Below are 26,336 nucleotides of genomic sequence, written 5' to 3' on the forward strand. Positions count from 1 at the left end.
ATGTTTCAAATGCGGTAATTGCATATGCTGTATAAACGTGACAGGGTATAATAGCAGTAATTAGAGAAAATACGACTACAGTCTTGGCTTGGTTTTACGTTGCAGGGTTTTGCCTCCAACGTTTATAAACCCCTAGGCTGTCGTCTAGTTTATCCAGCTGTAATAAATGTATAATTATTATAAGTCTCAGGTGTTGTCTGATCTCTCGGGAATAAAAAAAAAAACACAGAATAGATTAATGTGTATTTGCTCCTCGAGTCCAAATTACGTTTGCTTGTAATTCTGTGGTAAGCCACCGCACGAAACCAACTCTGTTTGCATTAAATGTGTTTTGAGCAAGACTGTCCTCAGCAAAACGGGGACCAATCACTTATTAGCCGCACATTTTTTGAATTCTTCTTGATTATGTTTGCTACCGCATGTGACTGCACGTAAGACCGGTTTCTCCCGTAGAACAAGGAGTTCAACGAGAGAACGAATGGAAATAAGACAAAACAGAACGGAAGTTAGGCCACACCGAACTTGTTCATTTTGCGTATAATCACACCAGCCTATTATGCGCTGCTCCACGCTTTGCTGTGTGTTGCCCGGAATGCTTGAGGCCAAATTCTCACCTTGAGTCGATTGTGAGAGACATTCAGATGACTGACTTGTTGACTTTCGGCGAGGCGATTGATGAACTCGTCGTTGACAGAAAGAAAGAAAGAAAGAGAGAGAGAGAGAGAGAGAGAGAGAAAGCGAGAGAGAGAGAGAGAGAGAGAGAGAGAGCGAAAGATTGAATCAAATCTGAAAAAGCCGCTCTAGACCCATCGTAACCCCCCGCGGCTCTGTCGACCCCGATGGTGCGTTCGTTCGTTGGTCGATGAATTGGGGGTACCAATTTCAGGGGTAAAGATTCATCATCATCTCACGATAATAACAGGGGCGGCGATCGTAAACCTCGCGACGACGGCGGCGGTCGCGGAACCGACCGCGGAGATCGGAGTGCCCGAACTGGTCGAGATGACCGCGCTGGCGGCGCTGGCGAGAGGAACGATCGCGGAGATAACAGGCGCCAGCAGGCGGCAGCTGGAGGTGGCGGAGCCGATCACCACCGTAGGCAAGACGGCAGCGGTGGCATCAATGGCAGCGCTGGAAGTGGCGGCGGTGGTGGAGGAGGAGGCAGCGGTGGGCAACGCAGGGAGCGCGGAGACAGGCCAGACCGAGCACAGCATCAGCAGGGCGCTGGGCAGCAGGACATCAACTCGACAGGACCTAACGGAGGACAACATCCTAATGCACGCAGGTACGACAGCAGTAAGCACTTCACGATGGGTAACCCTACGCACAATAGCCATCACTACAGCCAGCACCATCACCAGCCGCCGACGCACCGTGTGGGTGGAGCTGGCGCTGCCACAACCCCCGGCGGGATCATTGGTCAAAACAGCTTTGGGGGTGCCGTCGCTCAGAATGGTTTCAGCGAAGCTGCTCAAAACGGTTTTGCGCCAACGAGTGCTATCAGCAGCTTAAACGGCATGACCCATCAAGGTGCCGTGTCTGGACCTCAGCCAAGTTCTACACAGGCCGGGGGGCAAGGCTTAGTAACCTCGCAGAACGCCTCTCTGGGAGGTGGCGGCGGCCGTATGACACATTGGACCAATGTACCGAGTGCGGTTGGGGCAGCGCCAGCCAGTTTGGGCGGCACCACGGTGGGCGGTTCTAGTGCGTTGAACGGTGGTTTGGGCGCTGGTCTCGGCGGTGGAATTGGTGGCCGGACTAGTAACAGTTTCGTTGTTGGCTCGCCATCACCGCATTCGCCTCAGGGCCCTCACTATGCAGCTTCGCCCCTCAGTCATGCCAGGTAGGTATTAGTAACAAAACGCGCTATAACAACAAGAACAAGAGTGCGCTGCTACTGGTACGTCTGGATAAGAAAGAACAACCTTCGGTTCCTTCAGCAACAGCAGTAGTTATTGGGAGGGAATAAATCAAGCGTCTGCTCAAATTGCGCATATAATGCAGTGTCCGAATTTTTAGTCCACTCGGGAATTCGAATGGTATAACATAGAGCAAAGGTATACATTACATGCAGGTTTGGCTATTTAATACATGTTTTCCTTTTTAATACATTACCCTAATTTGTAGGCTCGTCAGCAGTAGTTGTCATGCTACATTAACTTTTGCTATTCAATTTTTAATAGTGCACGTCGCATACTAACGAAGGTACAACACCGTAACATTCAATTATTCCTCTGTTAAATATATACATTAATGTCTCAACAATAAACGTAGGTGCTCTACATGAAAAGGAAAAATATATTATAAAATATTTCTCGAATGATTTGCATGAGGTACTCAGGTACGAGGTGACTTAAACAGAAGGTCCCCTCTATAACCCGTATTAACTGAGTGTCATTTATAGACTACTCTCTAATCTTTGTATCGATTGTGTTATCTGTGTCGTTTCGCTCTTGCTACGTGGGTAAAAATCACGTCGTCGTCGTCGTCGTCGTCGTCGTCGTCGTCGTCGTCGTCGTCGTCGTCGTCGTCGTCGCCGTCGTCGTCGTCGTCGTCGTCGCCGTCGTCGTCGTCGTCGTCATGTCGACCCACTTCTGTCACTGATTCCTCTGGCCGAACAACAATATGGTGAACTCGCTTGGCGATATCGTAGTTTCCAAGCTGCTCAGAACTACGGTGGACCGACTGGTTCACCAGGACAAATCTCAGCTCCGTTCGGCCACTACCCGGTTCCGCAGTACCAGAGCCCTCCCTACTACCAGGTCCCCGCCTAAATCAAATAAGCCAATGAAAACCTATTTCAAAGGTCGCCCAAAGCAGGGAGAGTAACAGAGAACAATTTGATTTTTACATTCACTCACGTAAAACGAACATCGTAGGTTTGCGTAAATCGAATCATAATGTGGTGGGAAGATAATTTTAAAAATGCGCTATTAATTATAGATATCGTTTAACTCTTGGTCTATGATTATCTCGACGGATGCTATATTACTAGTTCTTTAGGAGAGAGTGCGGCACTATTCATCATATCGTAATTTATTTCTGCCTAAGCTTTAGTTATTATCTGGCTGGCGAAAAAGCTGGTCAAAATAGGATCTACCTCCATGCCTGAGCGTTTCGATTAGCTGTCGTAGTGATGTCGGCAGTAAGTAGTAACTTTGATTTTATTAGTTCGTTTCATAAAAAGTCGCTACTCAGCCGGAAAATTGGTTCCTTGGCCCAGCCCGTAATTCCCTAAAAGCGCAACAATTAGTCGAACGTTAACCCACTGATCTACTGTGTTCGACGCTTCCGTATTGCGGATGTGCCGCTCTGCTTTTGGAAAAACACTTGATGTCTCTTTCTGTTTCATACTTGCGGCTCTCAGCTCTATTTATTTTGTTCCAACGTGTATACAAAGATAGAGTATATGGCAAAAGGGGTAAAAGTCTCCCCCTGATTTAATTGTCCGATACGACACAGAATATTATTCGCTTGTTAATAAGCATCGCCGCTTGTGGGTGCTAGCAAATTATTTGCTATCAACAATTTCTGTTGAGTAATTCCACTTACCTATAGCGCACGATAAACAAACAAAAGGCAAGTCCCAAAGAGTTCCCTCAATGTCACTGTGACACGAATTTCTTATCCGACTGGAAAAAACAAATGGTGAGAACAATGGCAATTTCCGAAGGCCGTGGTTCATTGGCTTATATACAGAAGAATATTGAGGTTACGATGAAACACATGAGTCTTTGGTAGAGGAGGAGACAGAGGCAATACGGAGGGGGCCGAAGGAGGCTGTGGGGTCTGGGCAGACGGACGAAGCTGTGGTGCATAACTCGACCGAAGCAAAACATCGTGGGTAATTAGTAGCAAGGAGACCAGCAGAAGAGATGATGACCAGGGCTACAAAGAACAGCATCGGTGGTAGCCGTGGAACTCAGCGAAAACTCGAGCATTCACTTCTTCAACCAGCTTTTCCAAAAGTATAATTAAAGGTTAATCGACGTAAAAATAATTTTCTTGGAAAAATCGATTCAAGAAACGAGTACGGTTGACCGTTTCCGCCATTTTGTAATAGATTCTAGATCAGTTTAGGGTCTAGACAACATGTCGTGTTTTTCACACCATGGGTTTCCCTTTTTTTTTTTTTTATTTTTTTTTAACAATATATTAACGTCTGGCGCTCATTGTTAGATTTTTCAAATTATTAGATCAGGCTTTTGATTCTGTGGGTGTTATCTTATCTCTGTGAACATGTGCGGAAGGCGTCAAACGTTTGCGGAATGTTTTGTTTCGTGTTCTTTCGATAGATCAGTTATTGTATCGGATACGATTTCAGGGACTGAAACGAGAATGCGAAGGTAACGAGATGACAAGTAGATGGAATGGGAAGTACTTGATACACCGTATCGATGTGTAAATGAAAGTGTCGGATAGGAGCGCGCCAGCATCACTCTGAAGAAGCAAGCTATAGGACTTCAACATTAAAGTTCCAGCGAAAACTAATCGAAGACCAGGACAGCAAAAATAACGCTTCTCACTGAAGAAAAGAGCAGAACGAAAGAACCAATGATACAGAAGAATCTTCAACTACGATAGTTTTATGAAAGAACCTCAGCGTAACACAGGCTTATTGCAAGCCCATGTAGATAGTGCCGACGTAATAATGAAGTTGATGGGAGTGGAACGGGTGACCTTAAATTTATTTGAAGAAAAGGTCCAGCGACGTGAGAGAACAATGTAAGAAAGAGCAAAGAACGTTTAAAAAATTAACTGAACACACTTGTGAATTACGTGAGGCTTTCAAAGCAAACACGTAGGTTAAGATAAAACGGTAACATTTATAAAGTAAAGGAATTAATAATGACGAAGGCTGATCAGAAGACAGAAATAGCTGAAATAGGCCTGACCACGTGAATGAATGTTGGGCCTTGCTTTGGACAGACCTGGTCGAGCTGTACCGTTTCTCAGCACGAACACAACTGAGGACTGCGTACTTACAATAGCCACATACGACGTTAGTTTTCTATGAGAACATTACTTGAGTGTGAGAGGATCGTGCTGTGCCCGAACTAAAGAGAGTACTAATACTGATAATAAGAATAATAGTAAGATGGAAGAACAATGAAGATGGTAAAAACAGTGAGGCGTTTTGAGGAGTAAGATGATATCTTTAAGATCCTATACACTTATGTTTTAGATACACTTACGAACGCCCGAGAGCACTTTAAATAGGGAGGGAAGCGTTAACAAGATTACAGGCTGGGATGTGTCGTAACATTCATACTAGGCGCTTCCTTCCTTTAACAGCGATTTAGGCTTAAGGAAGACGTTGACTCGTGCTTCTGCGGGTCAAACAGACTATTAAATTTCGACGCTTTGATAACGAGAAGTAATGGGCGTCCTCTTGCTAAATGTTTTTTTTTTCTGTGGGGCGAACACTTTTGCGATCTCTGGCCTTTATCTACGAGCGGGGTGATTCGACTGAAAAAGGAGTGCCGGGCCATGTTATGACAGCGACAAGGCACCCGTTACAATGTATCAAAGACCAGTGTCCAAATGTGCGTTTACACGATTTTTGTTGTTTTCTCAAATATATTGTCCATGTAAAACGAACACTGCGAAGGAGAAAGCCGGAGATGTAGCAGTATCTATACGAAACATTCACTATAACAAGTGCTTGATAATACTAATCATAAGTTTAATGCAATGATCAGTTGTAGGCGGCAGCGATATGAAGTAGGTCTGAGGCGGTGCTATACGAAGCAGCCGAGAACAAAATCGGACCAACCTTGGCCTACAATAGGAGACTGAGTAGAGCTTCACAGATAAATGGAAATGAGCTCATTAAGATACTATTTGGTTTCCTCTTTGAGAGTGTACGACGAGTTGTATCCTGGGGGACTCTGTCTCTATTCAGAAAAATCCAACGTAATATCCATCAATAGAAGACCAATGAGAACATTAAACATGATTTAAATTTAAAATGAATTTATTTCCGAAAGCATTCGTGACGAATTGACGTGAGCAGCAGTACAATGATGCTCGTTAGACTTGGTACAACAATTGGCTAGCAAGCCCATCCCATAACCATGTAAGCTATTCTATATCGACACACAATGAATATTATACTATTTCTATAATCGCAATTCTATACGGAATAACACAAATCTCATTTTACTAGCGTATTACACGGTTAGAGAGTGTAAGCGTATGTCATTGTTGGGGGAATAACTGTTGCGATGTACAAGCCTAGAGAAGGGGTAAACTGACAGGGAAGAGGTAGGACATGTGTGATACATGCACGCGTACACACATGCATATAGTTAATGGGACAAAAAAAATGCACAAACAGATATTGAAGACGAACTCAACACAGCTACTATGTATGGACCTAATCAACACTCTATTTGACATTGAAGAGTTGTTGTATGGGAAGAAAAGGAATGACTAAAAGCGTTGGAGACGAACCGAGTGACACGAGCGCGTCCATCCAACATTAACGGGTAGAAGAGACGACAAAAACAGGTCGTTGTAGGTCGTCGTTAATAGGAGTTGCTGGCGACGATTATCGCGTGCAAGCGGAAAACAGATACGCTAACACAGGTCTGTGACAGGACCGAATTAGAGATTGATAACTTTTTCTCAACCTAATACGAAGGGATGAGCCTAGAACATTGATTTGTAACGACAACACGAAAGGTAGTGAATCCTCGCTGCTTCACTTTACTCAGATCGGTTTCACGGTGACAATGACGGCAACTGGGTTGTATGGGTAAGCTAGTTTTCTGATCAACATACTAGAAGCATACGACGGTGAGGGCTTCATGCTTAATGACTGTCCCATACCCAGTGGTTCTTGGAGGGGTCTCAAAGCATACTTTTGTCACGAAAACCTCTGTGAAAGTCAATGGTTGCTATAGCAACGTGCCTTTTATTAAGGCTGTCAGATATATCAAAATCGTGTTTCTAATTTTTTGTACAGCTTACCCGTGCAACGTTAAAAATGTTTGGTCCAAATAACCAATCCTGGTTGCCGATTATTAACAACATGCGTGTTAGGCTACACACGACAAACAAAACGTTGTTGATCTCGCTACGTACCTCTCATGAGAAAGCCGGAAGCCCCTCCCCCCTACATGGTAATGGCGACAGAAACGCGCTTGTTCGGGATGGGGATATTGTTCCGGCAGTTCAGGGGAGTCTGAGATATGAGATACACAAAACGATATAGGGGAGATAATAGATATAAACAAAAGCTAGTGACGATGATGATGACGATACACGCTACACCATTGAGGAACCAACTACTACTACGATTATGACTTATAGATCTATCAACTAATTGGGAAGATATTAGAGGGGAATAGTAACTGGTAAAGAAAATCGGTGCGAAGAGCTGGGTGAGTCGCTAGAGAGACGGCTAGTGTAGATAATAATCATAATTAAAAATAGTAATTATAGCAGAAGAGAGTGACACGATGCCGCTGGCACTCTTTAACACGATTACCACTGACAGTGTGACATTTTTTTCGGCAATTTCGCGTTTGCTGCTACCGAACTTGTCGCTGACTTTCTAAATGAGGATAATTTGTGATACGGGAAAAACATGATAAGAACCGACAACCCGGCTTGTAAGCTGAATATAAACACTAATATATAATTAATATATACTAGTTACGTTTGACAGAAAAGACACGAAACTAGAAAGTCAACGATATGCGCGCAAAACGTTGTGTGTTTAAGATATCTGTAGTTTTGGGGGTAAAGGAATTGTTTTTAACTACTTCTATTAATGATGAAAGTGTGTCATATATGATGCATGAAATGCAGAGACACGTGATAGGACAGGTAGGACAAAGTAGGTACGTGCGAGGACTGGGTGACGGGTTATAACGAAGATGATGACCATGATGATAGTTACAATGGTTGAACAGAACAAAATCGATAGCCAGACAGATAAAAAACGGAATGTTGCGGCGCACATCGAGGTAACGATGGAGCGGCACCAGCGACTTTGTATCGATTTACGATGACATCCTTCAGATAAGACTATGGATGTTATTTCTGCTAATACGAACCGCTTTAAGGTGAAGCGCGCTTTGAATCCGCAGCTCAATCAGCTGCTTCGTGTCGCACTAACCTGAGCAAAGCTGATGCAACCAACCTAAATCCTTTGGATAATTCAATAATAGTAATCATAGATACAGCTATAGAAAGGGAGTGCTACTAATGCTTGGGTTGGGGCTGGGGGGCATGGTTGCATCATTCTGGGCCTTTAATGACCACACGTTGTTAACGAAGTCGCTCGTGCTTCAGGTTCAAGTTTAAACGTTGACCAGCAAAAACCATTCTAGTTCCCTTCTATTAACAAATTAATTCCCTATTGACCACAATCGCAAATCCACTTGACAGCCGCCGACAAAAAGCACCATTAGTCCTGTGAGAAAGGTCATTCCTGTTTTATCTCCCGCTTAGTATTTTGTATATTCGATTTTTCGATCGGAGGCCGTCCGATCCGACAGCGGAATAGAGCGATTGCGTCGAACCAATTAGCGTCGTCCCCGAGCTGGTCTGGATGCTGGTTTTGGATGGTGTCCATATTGTGGCTTGTAGCATACGCGCACAATGGCACATCAAATGTCATGTCAATGGTTTAAATCGAAAATGTCAGTGGAAATGAGTGTCATTTTGTTGTGTCATATAGTTGATCGTTGATTTACAATATAAAGGTACGGACGAGACTGGTGATGACGGATTACAGAAGACCGACACAACTACTATTACAACTTTTACGGCTACCGTCGTTAGGTGATAATTAGATAAGTGTGACAAATATAGACGTTCTCAAGCACGAAACACCCGCATAGAAATAGAAAGGGGCTAAAGTAGTTGCGTTTACAATTTAAAGAGACGTGCACGGTTTCCGAGTAACGTTTTTTGCGTCAATTCTTCCGTTCGTTAACTCTTCTGCCTCTACCGAGCCGAATATAAAAGCAACACCCACGCATCAGTGAGATACGATGAATCCATGATTATTCTAATGATATAGAACGAAACGTAAAATATATCACATTATCGATGGTCGCGATGATGAACCCACTCTGATTATCAAAGAGAAAACAATGTCTAGCAGACTTATGATAAGAATATTGCCGAAACGCAAATATCAAAGCAGAGAGAAAAAGGAAGCTTTATTACAACTTCGGACGAAATGATTGCGTTTATCATATTTATGTGTAACGCCCGACTGAATGATACAAGGAGTGATGAAGAGCAAACCGACAAATACGAATTATGAATTAAAGAAGATCACAATAATATTCATATATGATTATAAGGAAACAATAATGGCAAACAAAGAGATGTATCTATATACACATTTAATACATTTATATATAAATATATATACATGTACACCGATTGCAGCTGCTGTACCTTGCCTTGAGATCTCATTTGAGTCCGGATGACAGAATCAGGCATGATCATACGCTAGTACTACTTCTATTGCTACTAAAGATAAGCGGCGACTTCAATAAGTAAGTTCACAGACTGTTCTGTGCGTTGAGCGTTCGCCCAGATTTATGCCGGCTGTCCCGGACTGGATTAGACACGGACTAAGTTTGAGTGATGGTGGTCAATCAGCGATCATGGTCAATCGTTCATTCATTCATTCATTGACATTGATAGCAACAACAACAACAACAACAACAACAACAGAAGCAGTAAAAGAGCACGAATAGGATAACAATGAGGTCAACCGACGGCAGAGAACAACGCGTAAACAATTTGATAGATAAGCAAAGAAAATCACGACGGCGAAACAGGCGACAACGTCAAGATTTACTTGGGATGGTGTCAGCAACAAGACTGGAGTTGATGATGGGGTACTTACAAAGATATGGTTTGATTAAATTTTTTTGATCTACTGAAAAAAAAACCTGAGAGGCAAGGGTACCTCTTCTGCCTATTATCTTATCACTTCGTCCAATGCTGAATTAAGCATCAAGCAAGATTTACTTCATGAGCTGGCTATGCTGATGAAAGATGACGACGAGGTATGCCAGGTAAGCCACTTTTGCTGACGAGAAAGCTTAGAGTCTAAGAAGGGCCGTTTTTGATTCGTACGACGACTGCAGGGACGAGTACTAATGTCGAAGCTGTTTATCAGGCTGCCGCTACTGCTGTCAATATTGATGAGCTGGAAAAGAGGAATTACACCTCCGGGCTTCTTTTGCGAGTTAGTCGCGAGTCAATTGGTAATAATTTGCAATGGCAAATCAAAAGATAACAGAGAATGCGCTCAATAGTACTACGACGCGGAAATTTGTAGTCCCAGACGCTGAATGATGTAAGAGACCCTATAGCTACGTAGCGGTGGTATCATCAATCGAGTCGGTGGTAGGGAGGCATACGGGGGATCCAGGTAGACGTTAGCTGAGGCGAAAGATGGAGGTCAGAGGTTGGGGGAAAGCAGAAACGTAAAGGAAAAAATAAAGTGGAAGAATAATAAAATGAAGATACGGATGATGGTGATGAAATGCGAGTGAGTGAATGGCCGAATGGTGAGTGATGATCGTATGCATCGCTGGCGGTGTCGGGTTCGGTTGCCGGGCGGGGCGTCATTTCTTTGCTGCACTGAACTACGGATGCTGTTATATCACTAACAGGATCAGTTGGAAAAGTGGGATCAGTCAGTCAGCAGCGACCTCAAAAATGGTAACAACAACAAGGGAACATCATTGAAAGAAAGAGGAACGGGCAGGTTCAGGTATAAGCAGCCGCAGGATATAGCCGCTGCTGTATGATGAACGGCAACAGCGACCATAAACGAAATAGCCTGAACTTATGACTGACTAAGTGTCAATCGGTTCCGAGAAGGTCGATTCGTGTAAAGATGATGCAAGACTAAGTGACGACGAAGGCCAGACTGGCTATTCTATATCCTCGATGACAGTAAGTGATCGTATGTAAACCATGTGTCCATTCATTTCGCGGCACTGCGTAGCGTCACGGCTGGGCTAAGAGTTGGCTGCTTTTTGCCAAAGAAGACTTGCACGTTGGATGTTACTCTCTTTCTCGGAACCATGCCCGAGCATCACAGGGCGGGCACCCTGTTCTTATTACGTGCACACATACTTTAACGTGTCCAAGCCAGCGTGTCGGGTCGTGTCGTTTTGGGTATGCGTATGTCATCCATCGTTTGCTATACAAGAAACAAAGGAAGCAATGTTTTCTTACCTGGAACGCCCGTCGTGGTCGCACTCTTCTGCCCCCTGAAGGGCGTGAACGCAAAGCAATCCCTCATTTATAACAACAATAGCACGTGCGCACACCAATAGTTCCCACACGTTTTGACGTAGGGTTTTCACATAAACGAACTCCCATTCTGATCGCAAGGAGGGGGCGCGACGCCCTGAACTGTCCGAGCTGCACTGTCTGGCCACCAGGTGGCGCCTGTATCGATGCTCAACCCAACTCAACTCAAGCGAACATCAAGAACCAAAAATCCAGAACAAGAACCAGATAGCAGTTAACAACAAGAACTACAACTAATGAAGTACGAGCAAACAACGGAACTATATATATATATGTATAACTAACATGGGTGGTGTTTTTGACTTTTGCACAAGACTTTTTATAACGGATGTGAATCACAGTAATCTCTACATATATACATTAAAATATATCTTGTCCCTTTTGTACCAGCTGATAGCCGTTTCAAGTCTCTTTCTTGTAGGCTTGCAACTGAGAATGGCTTGCCGAAGGTCGGCGAAAACTTGGCGTCACGGAACTGACTTCTCGTGGATCGATCCGGAGAAGCTCAACAGACGCGACTGCTTTTCTGGACACGATGAAAAGAAAACATAGCCTTATGTCTACGGAATCAGTTGCGGTTTCGTGATGGATAAGACTTCATCGATGACATCGAACTTGATGCGTAGTGTGAACTTTCGACACCAGAGGGAAACAGAGGGCTTTCATAGAACAGATGCACATTCCTTCCGAAACATAACGAGATCTTCTCGAAACTAGCTGAGGAGGTTATCGCTGTCAGATGAAGAATCTCTTTGAAGTGACACTCTTGACTAAATTGCAACCATATCTTAAGGAGGAATCATCTACCACCTTCGCAGCCGAGACGTCACTTGCCGGCTATTGAGGTTGAGTACGACCGGCGACCTTTTACGGTCTAGAGAGGCACGAAGTTGTCATACGATACAATACAACGATACCAAACGTCACCCAATGTGCCTATCAGCTGTTTTCCCCCGAAAGTCTCTTCTTCTGATCACGTGTCTATTAGGAAACGCCTGGAGCTGAGTTGACCCTTCGGGGACGACGGAAGCCTGTGCCGAAGGTTCGTGGCCTCGTCCAAAAAGCGGAGGGACTGTTTTTCTTGGCTGCCATTACGCGAATGGCCACAAGTTCCGTCATTGTATATCCTATCTTGTTCTGTTATGAGTTTTTTTTTTTTTTTTTTATAACTTTCCTTAACTTGAAGAAGTTTGGCTCACCAAGCGGCGTTAAAAGTCTTGCCCTATTTGCCCCCTGTCGAGGATTTCATAAGGTTATATATTGGTGGTAATAAATTTAAATTACTACTTCGGAAACCGGTGTAGCTTGTTGGCTGTGATAGTGACGAAAAAAAAACGACAAGAGCGCTTATATAAACAGAGCTGTGAAGAATGAGTGATGAATCTGCTTAGATTCGGTCATAGAATGAAGACGGTGTTAGAAACATCCAGAACTAGAATAGCTTTGACGACTGAATCGGAAAATCCTAACAAATTACCTATATAACCTATTAATGAAGAGTCGTAGATTTACATATATACGTAGCAAATAGGGGTTTAAATTTGACGTGGTCCAGTGAGGGGGATGGTAAACTAAAAAAACGAGCTTGAGCAGAAAGATGTTAAACAAGGGTCGTGTCACGAACAGTCACGACAAGGGGCCATTCCTAGGTCTTTTTTGCAATATAAAGGAATACTACAGCAGAGAACAAAAGATGGGTTTTTCGGACACGTAAGCTGAGCCGCCTCTATAAAGCCGTTGTTTTGTCAGGTGCCGCTAATCATTTTTGCTGTCTCACGGCATTGTGAGCTCGTTATTTTGTAATAATAACAGTAGTGATAATTATTTCATCATGAAAGTGATGCGATACCCCATTACGACGCCAAGTTTATAGACCATGTTTTGCGTTGTCTGCCGTGTAAAAAAAACCATCGAAAACATGAAACACGACGAAGCATACAAAATGTTATGTTGAGCGCTATTTTTTTTAGTATTGTATTCAAAATCAATATTTTCTTTCACAAGATATTATTTGTATACACCGACATACTTATATAAAATCAAACTTTAAGAAGGAAAACATAGAATGAGATGACAACCGACTTTTCTCTGATATGAGAGACACAGAGAAATATATATATATATAGTTCGTGTGTAAAGAGCCAAAAAAACGCCGTGTATACAAACAAAATGAGACAAATGATGCAAAGGTTAGCAAGCTGTGATATATTTCCTCAATAATAACAATAAGTGTAACTAAATATTAAATGTACTATTATAATAGAAATAATAATAAGTACTATATCTGCATCTCGAATGCCTAACATCCGAATGAACCTAATTTACCTAATTGTGTGGCCGAACCGAAACGAAAACCGCAAACAGAATGGGAAAAGTATCTTCTATTTATCGAACGGAGTGTGTCGGTCTACCGACAACGAACCGACTTGCTGTCTACGTAGTTCAAGGTTAGGAACGAGGTTAAGGTTGAAAGGATCAAGGGTGAAGTTAGGATAAAAGAATATTCCCTTATTAAAGAACAAACGTACTAATATAAAGCTGTAATCATCATCAACGCCGTCAATACGAAAAAAATATCTAATCCACATAAAAAAAACTCACACGAATAGAGAACACGCATTGAGTACTGAGTGTGAGGAAGAATGATCTTTGGACGTGTGCGTGTTGCCATGAAATCCAAGAAAACGGTTGCAGTTATCTGTAGTGAGTCGCGAGAGGTTAAGTGAGTCTGATCATAAGAACAGGAATAGCGCCTAAGTTCGTAATGCGCTGAGCTTTTCGATGGCGCAATCACGAGAACCATTAACGGTTCACTTTTTGATAAACTGGTGGGAAAGATAGCTCCGAAAATGATTTAGTTGATAATCGAATCCTGGTTACGTCAGAAAACTGAGCGAGATTGCTTCGAAGACACCGACTAGCTAAGATAGGAATATGTTAGTAGCCATTTAGGCGACGGGACTGAATTCTGTTTTGATTTTACACGATTACCACTCAACTATCACGGCAGACTTGACCGCGTTATCAACAATCACGACGGCAAATGTCGTACTTGGGAAAAGTAAGCTTAGAATTGAAACGAAACTGAATCTGATCATGCGAAGAGCTCGAGTCTGACCATACTGGTTCCGACGACCGAAAATTAAGTCTATAATAATCTAGAAAAAGGACGCCAAGACGATATTTAATAACAATAATGATTTCAACCCAAGATGACACACAGGAAGGGCACGGTAAGAGGTCCGCAAAGTAACGGATCTACATCGTATATACAATAATCGGACAACAACAATGACAACTCTATTTGCGCCTCTACAGTGGCAGAAATCTGCGCATGTGTGTGAATGTCTGTGAACGATGATGTCTGGTTGGCGACATTATCAGTCGTGGGTGGTAACCGAGTTTTTTGCTGCCTGCAGCCAGTGAATTCGTGTAAAGATGCATAATGGTACACTCGTAGGTAGATAGCAATATATCGTCAGTATGTATATATATATTTCTGGAATTGAATTTGTTCTGCTGCGTAGACCTTCTCATGCGAGTCGAGCGTATATACATACATATTATATATACAATAATACAGTAAACAAAAGTAAAACTGATGAAAATGGTCTCCCCCGAAGCGAGAGGGCTATACATGCGTCTCTCTTTGACGCCGTGCTATCGCTATGAGTATCGTCGGAGAGAACATGGTGAGATGACAACAACGACAACAACCACAGCAACAACAACAACAACAACAATAACAAGAACCACAAATTGAACAACAAATGAGTAGCAACAACATCAACAACTTTAATAACAAAAAACAACAATTATTGTAACATCAACAAAGCAACAGTTAAAAATGACGACAGCGTCGATCAATCGACGACAACAACAACAACAACAACAACAACAACAACGATAATGACAACAACAAAAAAATAACAGAAAAATAAAGTGAGCGAGAAAAAGATACAATATCATTATTGATAGTAAGTGCTTGTTGCATAAACAATAAAGTATAACACAGCCACAAGTGTATTATCACTAATATCATAAAAATAGCACCCAATTCTACTCTAGTAACAAGTATCTTGAGGTCAGTTATTTTTTGTTTTTAATATTGGTTTGTGATGTGTAATAACATGCACCCACAGGTGAAATAATATCATGCAACTGGAATACAAATACGCAAATGTTTCTAAGTAGAATGGAAGAAGTCGCCGAGAGAAGACACTGGGTTTGCAACAATTTTGTTCCCTACACACAATCAAACGAAGCTAATAGAGCAAGCGTTTGTTTACCCTTGAACACATGCTGCTCGAAATCAATTGGGCCGGAATTGCTATTCCTTTTTTGTAAGCAGCATCTGCCCAAAAGTTCTTCTTTTTGTGGAAGCTCAAATTTTCAGAAATCCAGTTTTAATTCTTTCCAATTTTTTGTGCAGTGTAGTGCTAATTTGCGGTTCTTCCGCGGCTTGTACAGTATCTCACTGCACTTCTTATGTATCGATTTTTTCCCTACGAAAAATGGGGACTACCTAACGTCACCCCTTACAAGTCACGCCCCTTAGGATATGACCACACATAATACATTTAGTTCTAGATGAAATTACAACATTTTTGGTGATGGACCAGTGGACCAGCGGTTTTCCGACCTATTTTCTCATCGTAAAGGTCCTCTCGTTGGAGAAGAATCCAGGACGACCGAATGATTTGTGCTTAACCAAAATTAGAGCCTTAGAGAGAGTAGTGCGGCGAAAGCGTCTTTTCACCTTCGCGTTTTCAGAAAATGCTTCTTTGACTTTTCTAGTGAACTTTTGAGGCGTGTTCTTGCTGTTAACCTTCCGCACTGGCATATGGGAGTCATTCCTGGGCTCTTCGAAAGCCGCATTTAAGTGGCAAGAGCACAAATCATCGGTTTCATGAAACCAGACAAGTAGGAAGTCGCATGAACGCTGCTTCCGGTGTGAACACATTTGACAGTAGCCGATCTTCGGTCATATTCTGAAAGCGAACCCTCTGCCTATAGCACAATGAGTTTATAATTTTTATTCTATAACGATCTAGCTTTCTTCCTGTACCAATATAACGGATAATTATATTCCTACTACCACTATATACAGTCCATAAAAATTTGTCTTAATTTATACCGAATGTCGTATATATACATAGCAAAGGAAGCAGGTAGATAGCAGCTGAGGGGGGAAGTTGACAGAGAATGGAAACGAGCATCAACAATACACAAATCTTGCGCATACAAGCAAAACATTCGAATATCACCTTAGAGAGTAATAGGATATTAAAAAGAAAAGAAAAAATGAAATATGGATGACAATTGATAACAAAATGGACCTAGAATTAGCGCACAGTCGGCTGAGATTGCGAACGGCTACAAAATGAGAGAAAGAAATTATTTTGTATCGGAATCTTGCGAGTATTGTTGTACCAGGACAATTTTCTATAAATTAATAAAGACGCAAGTAAATGTATAATTACGTATGCGCGTACTGTGGATTAGGTATGAACCAACTTGTTGATGACCCTCTTGGAGGTTAGGGCTACTTCAGGCCCCGCAAAGCAAGTTCGCAATTGAAACAGAGACATTAAGAAGGAGCTGAGGAAGTGATTAGAAACGATAATACAAACACGAATTATGGATGTATTAAGCAATGGGTGGATAGTCAATGAAAAGAATTAGGAAGATCTGCGACGTATTGGTCAAACCCGCCAAGCAGATGGCGTGTTACTCGACCTCTTCCGGGACTAAGATGTCAACACTAAATTATCTGTTATTGGAAGTAGATGAATAGAGAGCAAAATGGCGATCGTTACGCTTAAAACTAGACTTTATTGGGCAGCGAGCTTTTTTCATAATCATTGAGATTGGCAATTCATTATCCATCTTGTCATACTACTGTATATTGTCGATAGTGAGTCAGCAGTTGATACGTGCTCGAGCACATTTAATCCAGTGTGTTAGGATGGTAAAATTAAAAAAAAAAAAGAAAAAAAAAGAAAGACTTGCAAAGCGTTTCGCAGGATAGATTTCCTTAAGCTAAAGCTGATTAAAGGGAAAATTGGATAAGTATAATCATTATCTGGTTCAATGCGTGGAAAGTACAATTGGCACAATTAAACTAAGCGATTAAAACCAGAGCAGAAAATTAAACTTGAAAATAGACGCGGCCTGAATTAAGGCTTAAATCAGGAGAACCAATGTGAGACGAATTGCACATATATACATGCATAAACAAACCAACAACTAATAATAATAATAAACACAGTAGAATACCGTTTTCTTTGAAATACATAGGTGTCTTTTTTACGGATGTATGGGTAGGTCGGGCGAAAATTAACGCGAAGGTAAAACAGATGATAACATCTGTAGGGAAGACCTGAATAGCACTGATAGATGAAGTTTTATCTAATGTCATCGAAGAATATGACCTCTTGCCGTAGTGATCGTGATTGCGTAGTATAAATCTGTTCGTATGTGGTAGATGACTTCTGTTTTAAAGTCTTTCATTATACTTTATTCCGTTCTAAGGATGTGATTTTTTGTCTCAAGGGGTCAAAGGTGATTGGTCCCCGGTGTGACATGGGTGGGATTAAAAACGCTACACTAAAACCACTTTTCATCTATGGTCCGATCGATTATGATGTTTGTTTAGGTTATTAGGTTAGCCCCCTTTTGATTGCCCTCTTATTTCATAGCAGTTAAAACGAAATTGTGTAAAAATGACTCTGTTTTTTTCCATATTTTTAAATTAAATCAGTTAAACACTTTGTTGAAAAAGAATATTTACCTATCAGTAAAATTCGAAAAATGATCCTATTTATAATCTCTGAAATTGAATTTCATAGGAAACACGAACATTCGGCTTTGTACAGATACTAGTCACTTAAAATGTTTAGTATGTGAAAGCCAAGAAACGGCAAAGGTTCTAATTAATTTGGGCCAATTACGCTAGATCATAGTGTCTGTGTGCGTGCTATTTTGCCATTATAACGCTTTGTTTCCATCATCTTTTCTGGTCGTGTTTTGGTGAATGTTCTGACTTGCTTGTTGTGTCGATGAGCAGTAAACATATCCCTTAGGAACAAGGAAATAGAGAAATAAGGAGCTGCGCTGCTGGCTTATAACTGTTTCCCTATAGGTGCATACCATATGATAGGTGTACGGTAGGGGAAATCATACAGTTTCTTTAATGGTCAAGTTGAGGATGTAATCGATGATTCCTCTTTTTTCAGTCCATCAATCGATTCTTGGATATATCGTTGGTATACAACACGTAATTGTTCTTTTTTTAGTCTGTTCAAGTTGAATCCTAAGTGGCTTTGTTTTATCTGCATTTTTTCGGCTTCTCACTAAGCCATTTATTGGCTTAGTAAGAGGCCGAAAAAATTATTTATTAATTTCTGTTACATTGCTTCTCAGTCCGTCTTTTTCCCTATTTGTAGTTAGGGTATCCGTATAGTTTTAACACAACTGTTCGTGAAGTGTCCTGTCGGTAGTGCCAGTATCTTTCTTCGGATTTCCTTAATTTATTTGTCAAATCTTAGATTATCTGGCACAAATTATCAAACTATTTAGAAAAATTAACTGTTCGAGAATGTGCTATCTTCATTTTGCGGGAAAAGCTATCTAGAGGATCTTTGCACCCTGTTTGAACAAATCAGTGTTTTAACACATTGTATAGCTTACTCAAGAAGTCGACGTCTTACATCAATTTTTTGATGGCTACAGTAAACGCAGTTCATAGAGGAAATCGAATGAGGGGAAAATGTCAGTCGCCAAGCGATGTTAACGAACATGATATGGTAAGTTATAACTATATCTCTATATTAAATGTAATTTACAGGTTATGATTATTATACTACTTGATTTCTTCTGTACAACGAAGTCTAAGCTCTTTAGCGTTCCCCTATATCACTTTCAGACTTTAACAAATTTGAACGATTTTTACGAATTGGCCATCGGGAACATCATCGCGCTCCATCATTAAACTAACATGAATCAAAATGACAAGCTTCATTTTGCCAAACAGAACTTATTTCGTTGACGGCTTGTTTGTAAACGGTTGCCCCAAGACAGTTACTCCGAACTACGCGCTATGATTACTAAAATTCACTGAGCAACCTATGGCCGCTAGGGGGCGTCGTGATTTGAAAACAATCACTACTGGCGCACAAGTTAGTTCGTCGTTTGCGGGAATCGCCAGTTTCAGACTCGGTCTTTTTCTATCTTGTTTTGAGTGTCTGTTTTTTCCTCAGTCTATCCGATTCTCAGATCACGATTGCGCCGTAATCAGTGGAACATGGCATGGTTCAGCTTTTATCACAGTCATAGATTTCGTTTATGTCTGTATATTTAGGTATATTCAGTAATCATGCTTGTTTGCGCTTACCATACAAAATACGGAAATTCTGTTGATGTTCAATCAACAAATATCCAATTCTATAACGAGTACTGGACACCGTTGCGAAGACAACTTCGATGTTCGTTACAGCCACACGCGTTTTTTTTGTTGTTACAATTTGACCTACTGATCGAAGAATGATTACACCAGATGAAGATACGGCTTACTATGATGCGCTGACGGATAAACTCATCGATCCGTTGGCCACCCATTGACTTGCGCTGGCAAAGTTACTGATGTTCTCAGTTAGTTCAAAGCGAGCGGCAAGATGGCTTAGAGCACGGCAACAAGTTCCCCTTCAGCTTCTGTCGCGCGTATTTACAAATCTAGTCATTGAAAACTGTCGATTCTCAGACCGACGAAAAAAGAAATTCATTATTATTATATCATATTATGAACCGAAATGTTGTTCTTAGCGACATTTTCTTCTTACTGTTGCGTTTAATCAGTGCAAGTATCTATTTATATAGTAGTTAGATATATCTTTTCGTAAAAATTGGGCAACACACATTTGAGAATATCTGTTGATACCTATGTTATATCATTTCGTATCGCTATCTGATCTGTCTTGCTATCGTTGTTGCATACATTACCTCTATTCTAACATTTTACAGTACTTGTAAATACTTAGCATGTATTCTGGCCTCTCACTGGACAATTGGTCATTTGTATTGATTCAAATCGCTGTTTCTACTCAACCTCTCTTTCAGCAAAGCTGCTCTATTCCATTATCCCTAAACCGTAATGGCTAAGTTCATCTGTTATAATATCCATAATATATAATAAAATGTCTAATTGAAAATTATTGGCCATTATTGAACTTTATTAAACTCCATTCATTGACAAACAATGGTACCTAGATATGGCACGACGATCATCTTGGCGAATTTGAGCGCCACTTAATTACGTAATTCACAAGCAGATCCTTTAAAACAGATAACAGCTTAAATCTAAATAGAAGTTATCGTACTTAGACATAGCCTCACGGTACCATTTTCAATGTTACCATACGGTTTCAAGTGACGTCATTCTAGTAGATTCTCTTCTTTTGTCCGTATCGTGTCGATGCTATGTCCAGAAGGCGGTGACATGCTCGTGCAGTTTGTGACTACATCGTGCCCGTGCTCAAGAACCACAGCAATACGAAATCAAGAATTGAGAAAGATACGAAAGAGCGCCTGATCGGCACCTGAAGCCTTAGCTTCTGCGTTGTCATTTCATCGCGTAATTGAAACTAGTCGATTTATCCGGTTTCTTGTCCATTACGTAACTGGCCCCTAACGATAGCAGTACTACGTATTGTGCTTAAGTAAAGCAAGCGGGACCCTATACGCGGCCATTTTTCACACGGTCAACGGACGCGTTCGATTCTATAGAGCTAATCGATCAGTACCACAGCATGGAGAGAGGCTAAAAATAGAAAATTTTTATTTTGAAGTTGACTTTGGTGGTAGAGTCTTGATGTTTGATGCGGCGGCTATCGTCGGTTTGTAGCAGCGAATGGCGAAACGTCATTTTTTAGTGCGTAAAGGCATACTTACAGGCGTGTATGCAAGAGTCGACTATGGTTTGATCTAGACGTAAGGTTTTAGTCGTTGAAACCGCTTTGCTCTAAAATTTTGAAGTAAATAGAACTATACATAGTGTTTAGGTAATCTGCAAGGAAATAAAACACTGTGCAGCATTGTTCCATCTATAGATTATTTGTAGGGAACCATTCGTTTCTGTTGATTTACTTTTATGCTCAAACAATTAGCATTCGGGGTTCCACCAATAGGGAATATGAAAATCCAGATTTAATGGTCAGGTAAAACTAGAGATATGGCAAAATTTTGTGGTACGTTTTGCATGTTTCATGATGGTAGTCGATATCTTATTTCAGATCGTCCATTGTGTACGGCCGAAGTCGGCCAGAACGAACGTGAGTAGTAATTATTGTGTGTATAATAACTTTTTTTCTTTTTTTTTTTTAATTTACACAAATACTTTTTATTTATTTATATGTTACACAATCCAATGTGTTACCGTCAGAAATGTAGTGTTTAGTCTCTTGAGCGAATGCAGCAAATCAGTGCCTGTATAAACCTTTATAAGCTTTGTCCCTTGTGAACTTTATAATTTCTTCTGCTTTGTCGCCAGGCTGAGGATTCGATTGGGGCTTATTACTATTGTTATTATACTTTATGATCACATTTGAATACGTCTAATGTAGAATATCATGTCGCTTTCAGCATTTCAGCTGCATTAACAGTAAACCAAGTTTCTAATTGGTTAAATTCTCTCGTTGATCGCTCTAGCCTATATAATTATTGCAAGCAAAAAGCGCTAAAGTCGAATCTATACTTTTGTTTTTGCTGGCCATTTATTCGTGACAAAAAAAACAATCCGTTCAATGTCTGACGTGTAAAAAAAAGCAGACATTTCTTTTTTGTTTTTATTTCGCTACTGAGCAGCTTGTTGTATACAACAGAGATAGGTCAACATGTCGCTAAATCAATATATATATATATATATATATATATATATATATATATATGTATATATATATATATATATGTACGAAAATGGGAATACGTCAGCCTAAGCATCGTTTCCTAAAAGGATTAAAAGGTTTTGCTTTGTCTACTAGAAGCACGGGCTCCCTGCTTTTCATAGAGCTCGTCTTCTTTCTTCTAATCGGACGACACGCAACTGGGAAAACCCCAGTAACGGTATAGTAGATGTTACATGATAGTTCTAAGTTATACCGTATCACTGAAAAAAGTTAACGAAACGGCCCTGGCCATTTTAAAAACCTATTATTGGCGATTACAATTGGATAGGTGTCTATTGATGAGCACTTTGACATCGGTCAAATAGCGCGACTAAGCATCGCATCAGATCGAACAGATATCTAGTACAGGCAGGCAGCTTTGTTGCACTACTACACATTTCCAAAGTTTTACTTGGTTTGTGCCTAACCGTCTGCGAACTTCCCTTCACCCCCCATCGCACGGCTTATCTTACTGGATACTGAAAAAGATTAAAAACACTCTAACTGCTTTTATCTTAGACTAGTCTCGGTATTCCGAGAACTTTTGACGTTCAGCTAGAGCGTTTGCTAAAAGATAATTAAATTTAGATAGTTTAAAAATGTTAAATAGTTTAAAAGATATATAAGAATATCCTAAATAATAACTTTTTGATCAACATGTATAATAGTAAATTCAATTTCAATCTTCCTATTATGGAACAAATAATTTCCTTTCAACAAGTAATTTTTATAGTCCATTTTTAATTGTGTATGATTCAGCTTTACCGTAGATTCAAATTAATTGACCCAATTCCGCTTCTCGTAAGTTTTGCAACTTGAATCCGTGCGTTGTTAAGGTCTGAATATCGCAAAGGCCGCTCCAAGCCAGCTAACTTCAGTGAAAAAAACACTACACTCGCTAGAGGTATGATCGTTTGCAAGCTGTGAATTGTTCATCTTCTTATTGGCTTTTTGTGTCAAGGATTTGAAGTATTGTGAGTGAGTTTTTTTTTTTTCCCGCTCATTGACTAAAGGCAGTTGTACCCCCAGCAGCCTGCATAGCATCAGCAGTTCTAGAGGGCTGATCTAGAGGCGCCAAGCTCCAGTAAAACTGGTGGTTTCTTCGAAGCAGATCCAATTATCATCATCATCGTCGCTACGGACAAAGCCATCACAGGGAGCTCAATGGCCGACAGCAACACTGAGCTGAACTAGCGACGAACGCCAACGTGACGACCTCAAAAACGTACGGTAAACGATGTATAACTGGGGAATAGGCGTCAGGAGCCGTGACAGTAAGACAAAACGAAACGGTATTGCCAGGAACGTTCAGTCTGATGAACGAAGACGCTGCTGATGATGACGACAGCTTCGCTCATGTTCGAACGAACTACTTCTATGTAACTGTGATTATGACAAGCATGCTCGTAGCAAAAATTAAATGAACTTTTCGTCCCATAATGCAATAAAACAATAGTAATAGTCGTTAGAACACCAGCGGCATGTAATATAATGGGTGACGTTGACATTGAACCTAAGTAGTATACTATGTTTAAGGCCGTAATATTTTATGTTTATGAAAACGAATAATCGTTTTCTCAGCGTATAGTTCGCTCGTATCATAACATCACACAATGAACTATCACATGGTCATCATTTTTTACTTATACATGTTTTGTTTCTACCTCAAATAGTCTTAATATTCATATTCCCCTATATCGTTTTTTGGAGCTAATTAGGAAGTTACTTATAGCTCAAAAAGTGCGCAGCTATCGGCAGTTGCGTAAAGTTAGCGATCAACGACTTCACATTGCTTGATCCAATGTACTTGAAGAACCCTGTAAGATTGCATTCCATCCGATCAACTTAATTAACGTCGCGTTTGGCTGTGTGTCTGCGCGCGTATCCACAATTGCTGTTTCTGCATGGGAGATTCCGTTTATGTGGCTGGCTCTGTTATCACTCTTACTGATACCGATACGCACACCCACACATACACACGTTAACACAAAAACACACCATCATACACAGACACACAGCCATACACAATGATTCTTTCTTTGTTGGCGCTTGTCCTCTCTCGGCCCCTCTATCCGGGGGGCTATTTTGACCGTAGCAAGGTGATGCCAGTTTGCTGCGAATTGTGGATTGGCTTCTCATTCATTCAAAGAAGGCAACCCTGGTCCAGCTTTGCCTCAGGAAAAACCTTCAGTTTGTGTTCTGTTTGACGCTCACGATGTTGTTTTTTGATAGCAAATTATCTCGCCCAATAGCTATCATTTGCTCATTCTCTGTTGCTGTCGGGGCTCAGTGTCCTTAGACGGTACAGCATTTTTCTAAATTAGATATTATCCACGCTCGCCGATTTCCTACTGCCACAGATATTCATTGAAGCTGACGAGCTTACGCCAGTGTGCGGCTGAAACGCTTCCCCGATTCCGCCGAAATCGCTATTGGCAGCCAGCTAACGATGGCAAATTCAGCTCGGCGCAGAATTGGGACGGGCGATTTTGCAAAAAAACCTTTCTTTCTTTTATTCTTCGAACGCACGCGTCGTCTGGAGATCACCACCGGTAGCCATCGAAGCGCAGCGGCTGTGAATCTATAAGGCAGTTGCCGCCAATGTAAAAAAAAGCGTTCCTTTTTGCTGCCGACGGTGAAGTTCAGCCTGGAACATAAAAAGCGGTTAAAGGCTCCAGTCACCAGCTACTTTATCGACCCTTTCGTCTACTTCATCACGAAGTGGAAATATGTATATGCAATGGGGTGCTGATAAAACGAGATAAATGACGATGATAAGCAGCTGTTACCTAGAGGGAACTGTTCCTGGTGTCATATTGGGGCAAGAAATGAAAATTCGTCTATTTTATTATAGACATTGGGCTATTCTGAACGCTCAATAGAAAAAGAGTGCGTTCTAGTTCTAAAGGTGCTAAACTAGAGGCGCATCGAGTATATACGAAATGGTTCTATTCTAAAACGTCTTTGGACAACTATACCGCTACAGATAATAAACTCGTGATAGAAGCTTCACAGCACTAGGCAGAAGTGCGAGTTGACCCAATTAGATACTACACGTGAATACTGAAGATTTGTAACTTAATTGCTCTGAACAATACAGTAGGGTTACAATTGGGTTGCAACCCTATTCCACCTAGCTAGGGATTTGTAAGTAACAGCTGCGAAAAGAAAAACACAGCTTCTTTAGTATATTATGTATGATGTGTAACATTAATAGTGTCACACGTCCGTTAAATAATATATAGCAGTGAAAACACCATAAGACTTCACCATAAGACGGACACTGTCAACGCTCAATGACTCATTGCAGGAAATCACAGTTCGTTTTTTTTTTCTATTATCTATTATTAGAGGAATAGTAGAAAAGTTTGTTGAAACCCTACAAAACAGGGTTATTCTTGACACAGAAGGAACATTTTCACGTATACACATAATTACCTCGCCCTCGGCAATTCGTAACGCTATATTTTGCCTCGTTGAACATGGCAGCGTTTAGAGGGTGGCTTTCTGTTTTGTAGGAGACAAAAATCCCATAGAACCTAACGCAGGTCACGACCGTTTTATATATATCTCTTGGAATATGTGCTTGTTTTGTAGAGACGAGTTAGTGAGCAGACGCGATACATACGACCAAGATGGTAAAAGTGCCTAGAGTGTGTAGGTAGATACAGACAGGCAGAAGTCGATAAAGACATCGAATCGAATGATAGTTCGCCAGATAATAACATGGCTATTATCATTACTATTTTACTTCAATGTGTAATGCGTTAATTTTAGGCGCGACAAAGTCTGCCTTCAGGGCAAGATTTATTGCAAAATATTGCACATTATTACAGCACGCACAGGGAACACCGAGTATCGTATATAAAAAAAAAATGTTAGATTAAAGTTGCTTTCCTTAATTCAATATGAAAAATTCCAGCCGAAAACTTATGACAGGCTTTTTGTACCATTCACAAATCGTCCCGGCAGCATAACGCTAGCAGCAAATGAAGCGAATTTATTTTGTCCATAATTGTAATAGAGTAATAAACAACGCGCAATGGAAAAGTTCATGTCACTGTTTCGATCATCCCATCGGCCGCTGATGCC

At 41.0% G+C, this 26,336-nt stretch overlaps 1 protein-coding gene and 1 long non-coding RNA gene across 6 annotated transcripts in view; one reads left to right on the forward strand and one right to left on the reverse strand.

The window, feature by feature from the left end:
- The window catches only part of LOC111250016 (uncharacterized), a 28,370-nt gene extending 10,773 nt beyond the window's left edge, over positions 1 to 17,597 (forward strand). The window contains exons 7-9 of one of the 5 annotated variants that reach the window (XM_022804601.2): positions 887 to 1,843; positions 2,654 to 3,980; positions 4,325 to 17,597. In XM_022804601.2, the coding sequence (XP_022660336.1) occupies positions 887 to 1,843; positions 2,654 to 2,774 (1,078 nt within the window). In that variant the 3' untranslated portion in view covers positions 2,775 to 3,980; positions 4,325 to 17,597. The remainder of the gene's footprint in view (positions 1 to 886; positions 1,844 to 2,653; positions 3,981 to 4,324) is intronic. The other 4 variants (XM_022804602.2, XM_022804603.2, XM_022804605.2 and 1 more) reach the window with 4 other exon arrangements.
- Positions 17,598 to 20,513: 2,916 nt separating this feature from the next.
- Positions 20,514 to 26,333, reverse strand: LOC147755836 (uncharacterized). Its single transcript, XR_015325549.1, has 3 exons — positions 26,195 to 26,333; positions 25,683 to 25,892; positions 20,514 to 24,891 (listed from the first exon to the last, which is right to left on the reverse strand). It is a non-coding gene; the product is annotated as an uncharacterized LOC147755836 (long non-coding RNA).
- Positions 26,334 to 26,336: the final 3 nt, after the last annotated feature.

Source organism: Varroa destructor, unplaced genomic scaffold, assembly GCF_002443255.2.
Source record: "Varroa destructor unplaced genomic scaffold, Vdes_3.0 BEIS01000004.1, whole genome shotgun sequence".
Taxonomy (NCBI): Eukaryota; Metazoa; Arthropoda; class Arachnida; order Mesostigmata; family Varroidae; genus Varroa; species Varroa destructor.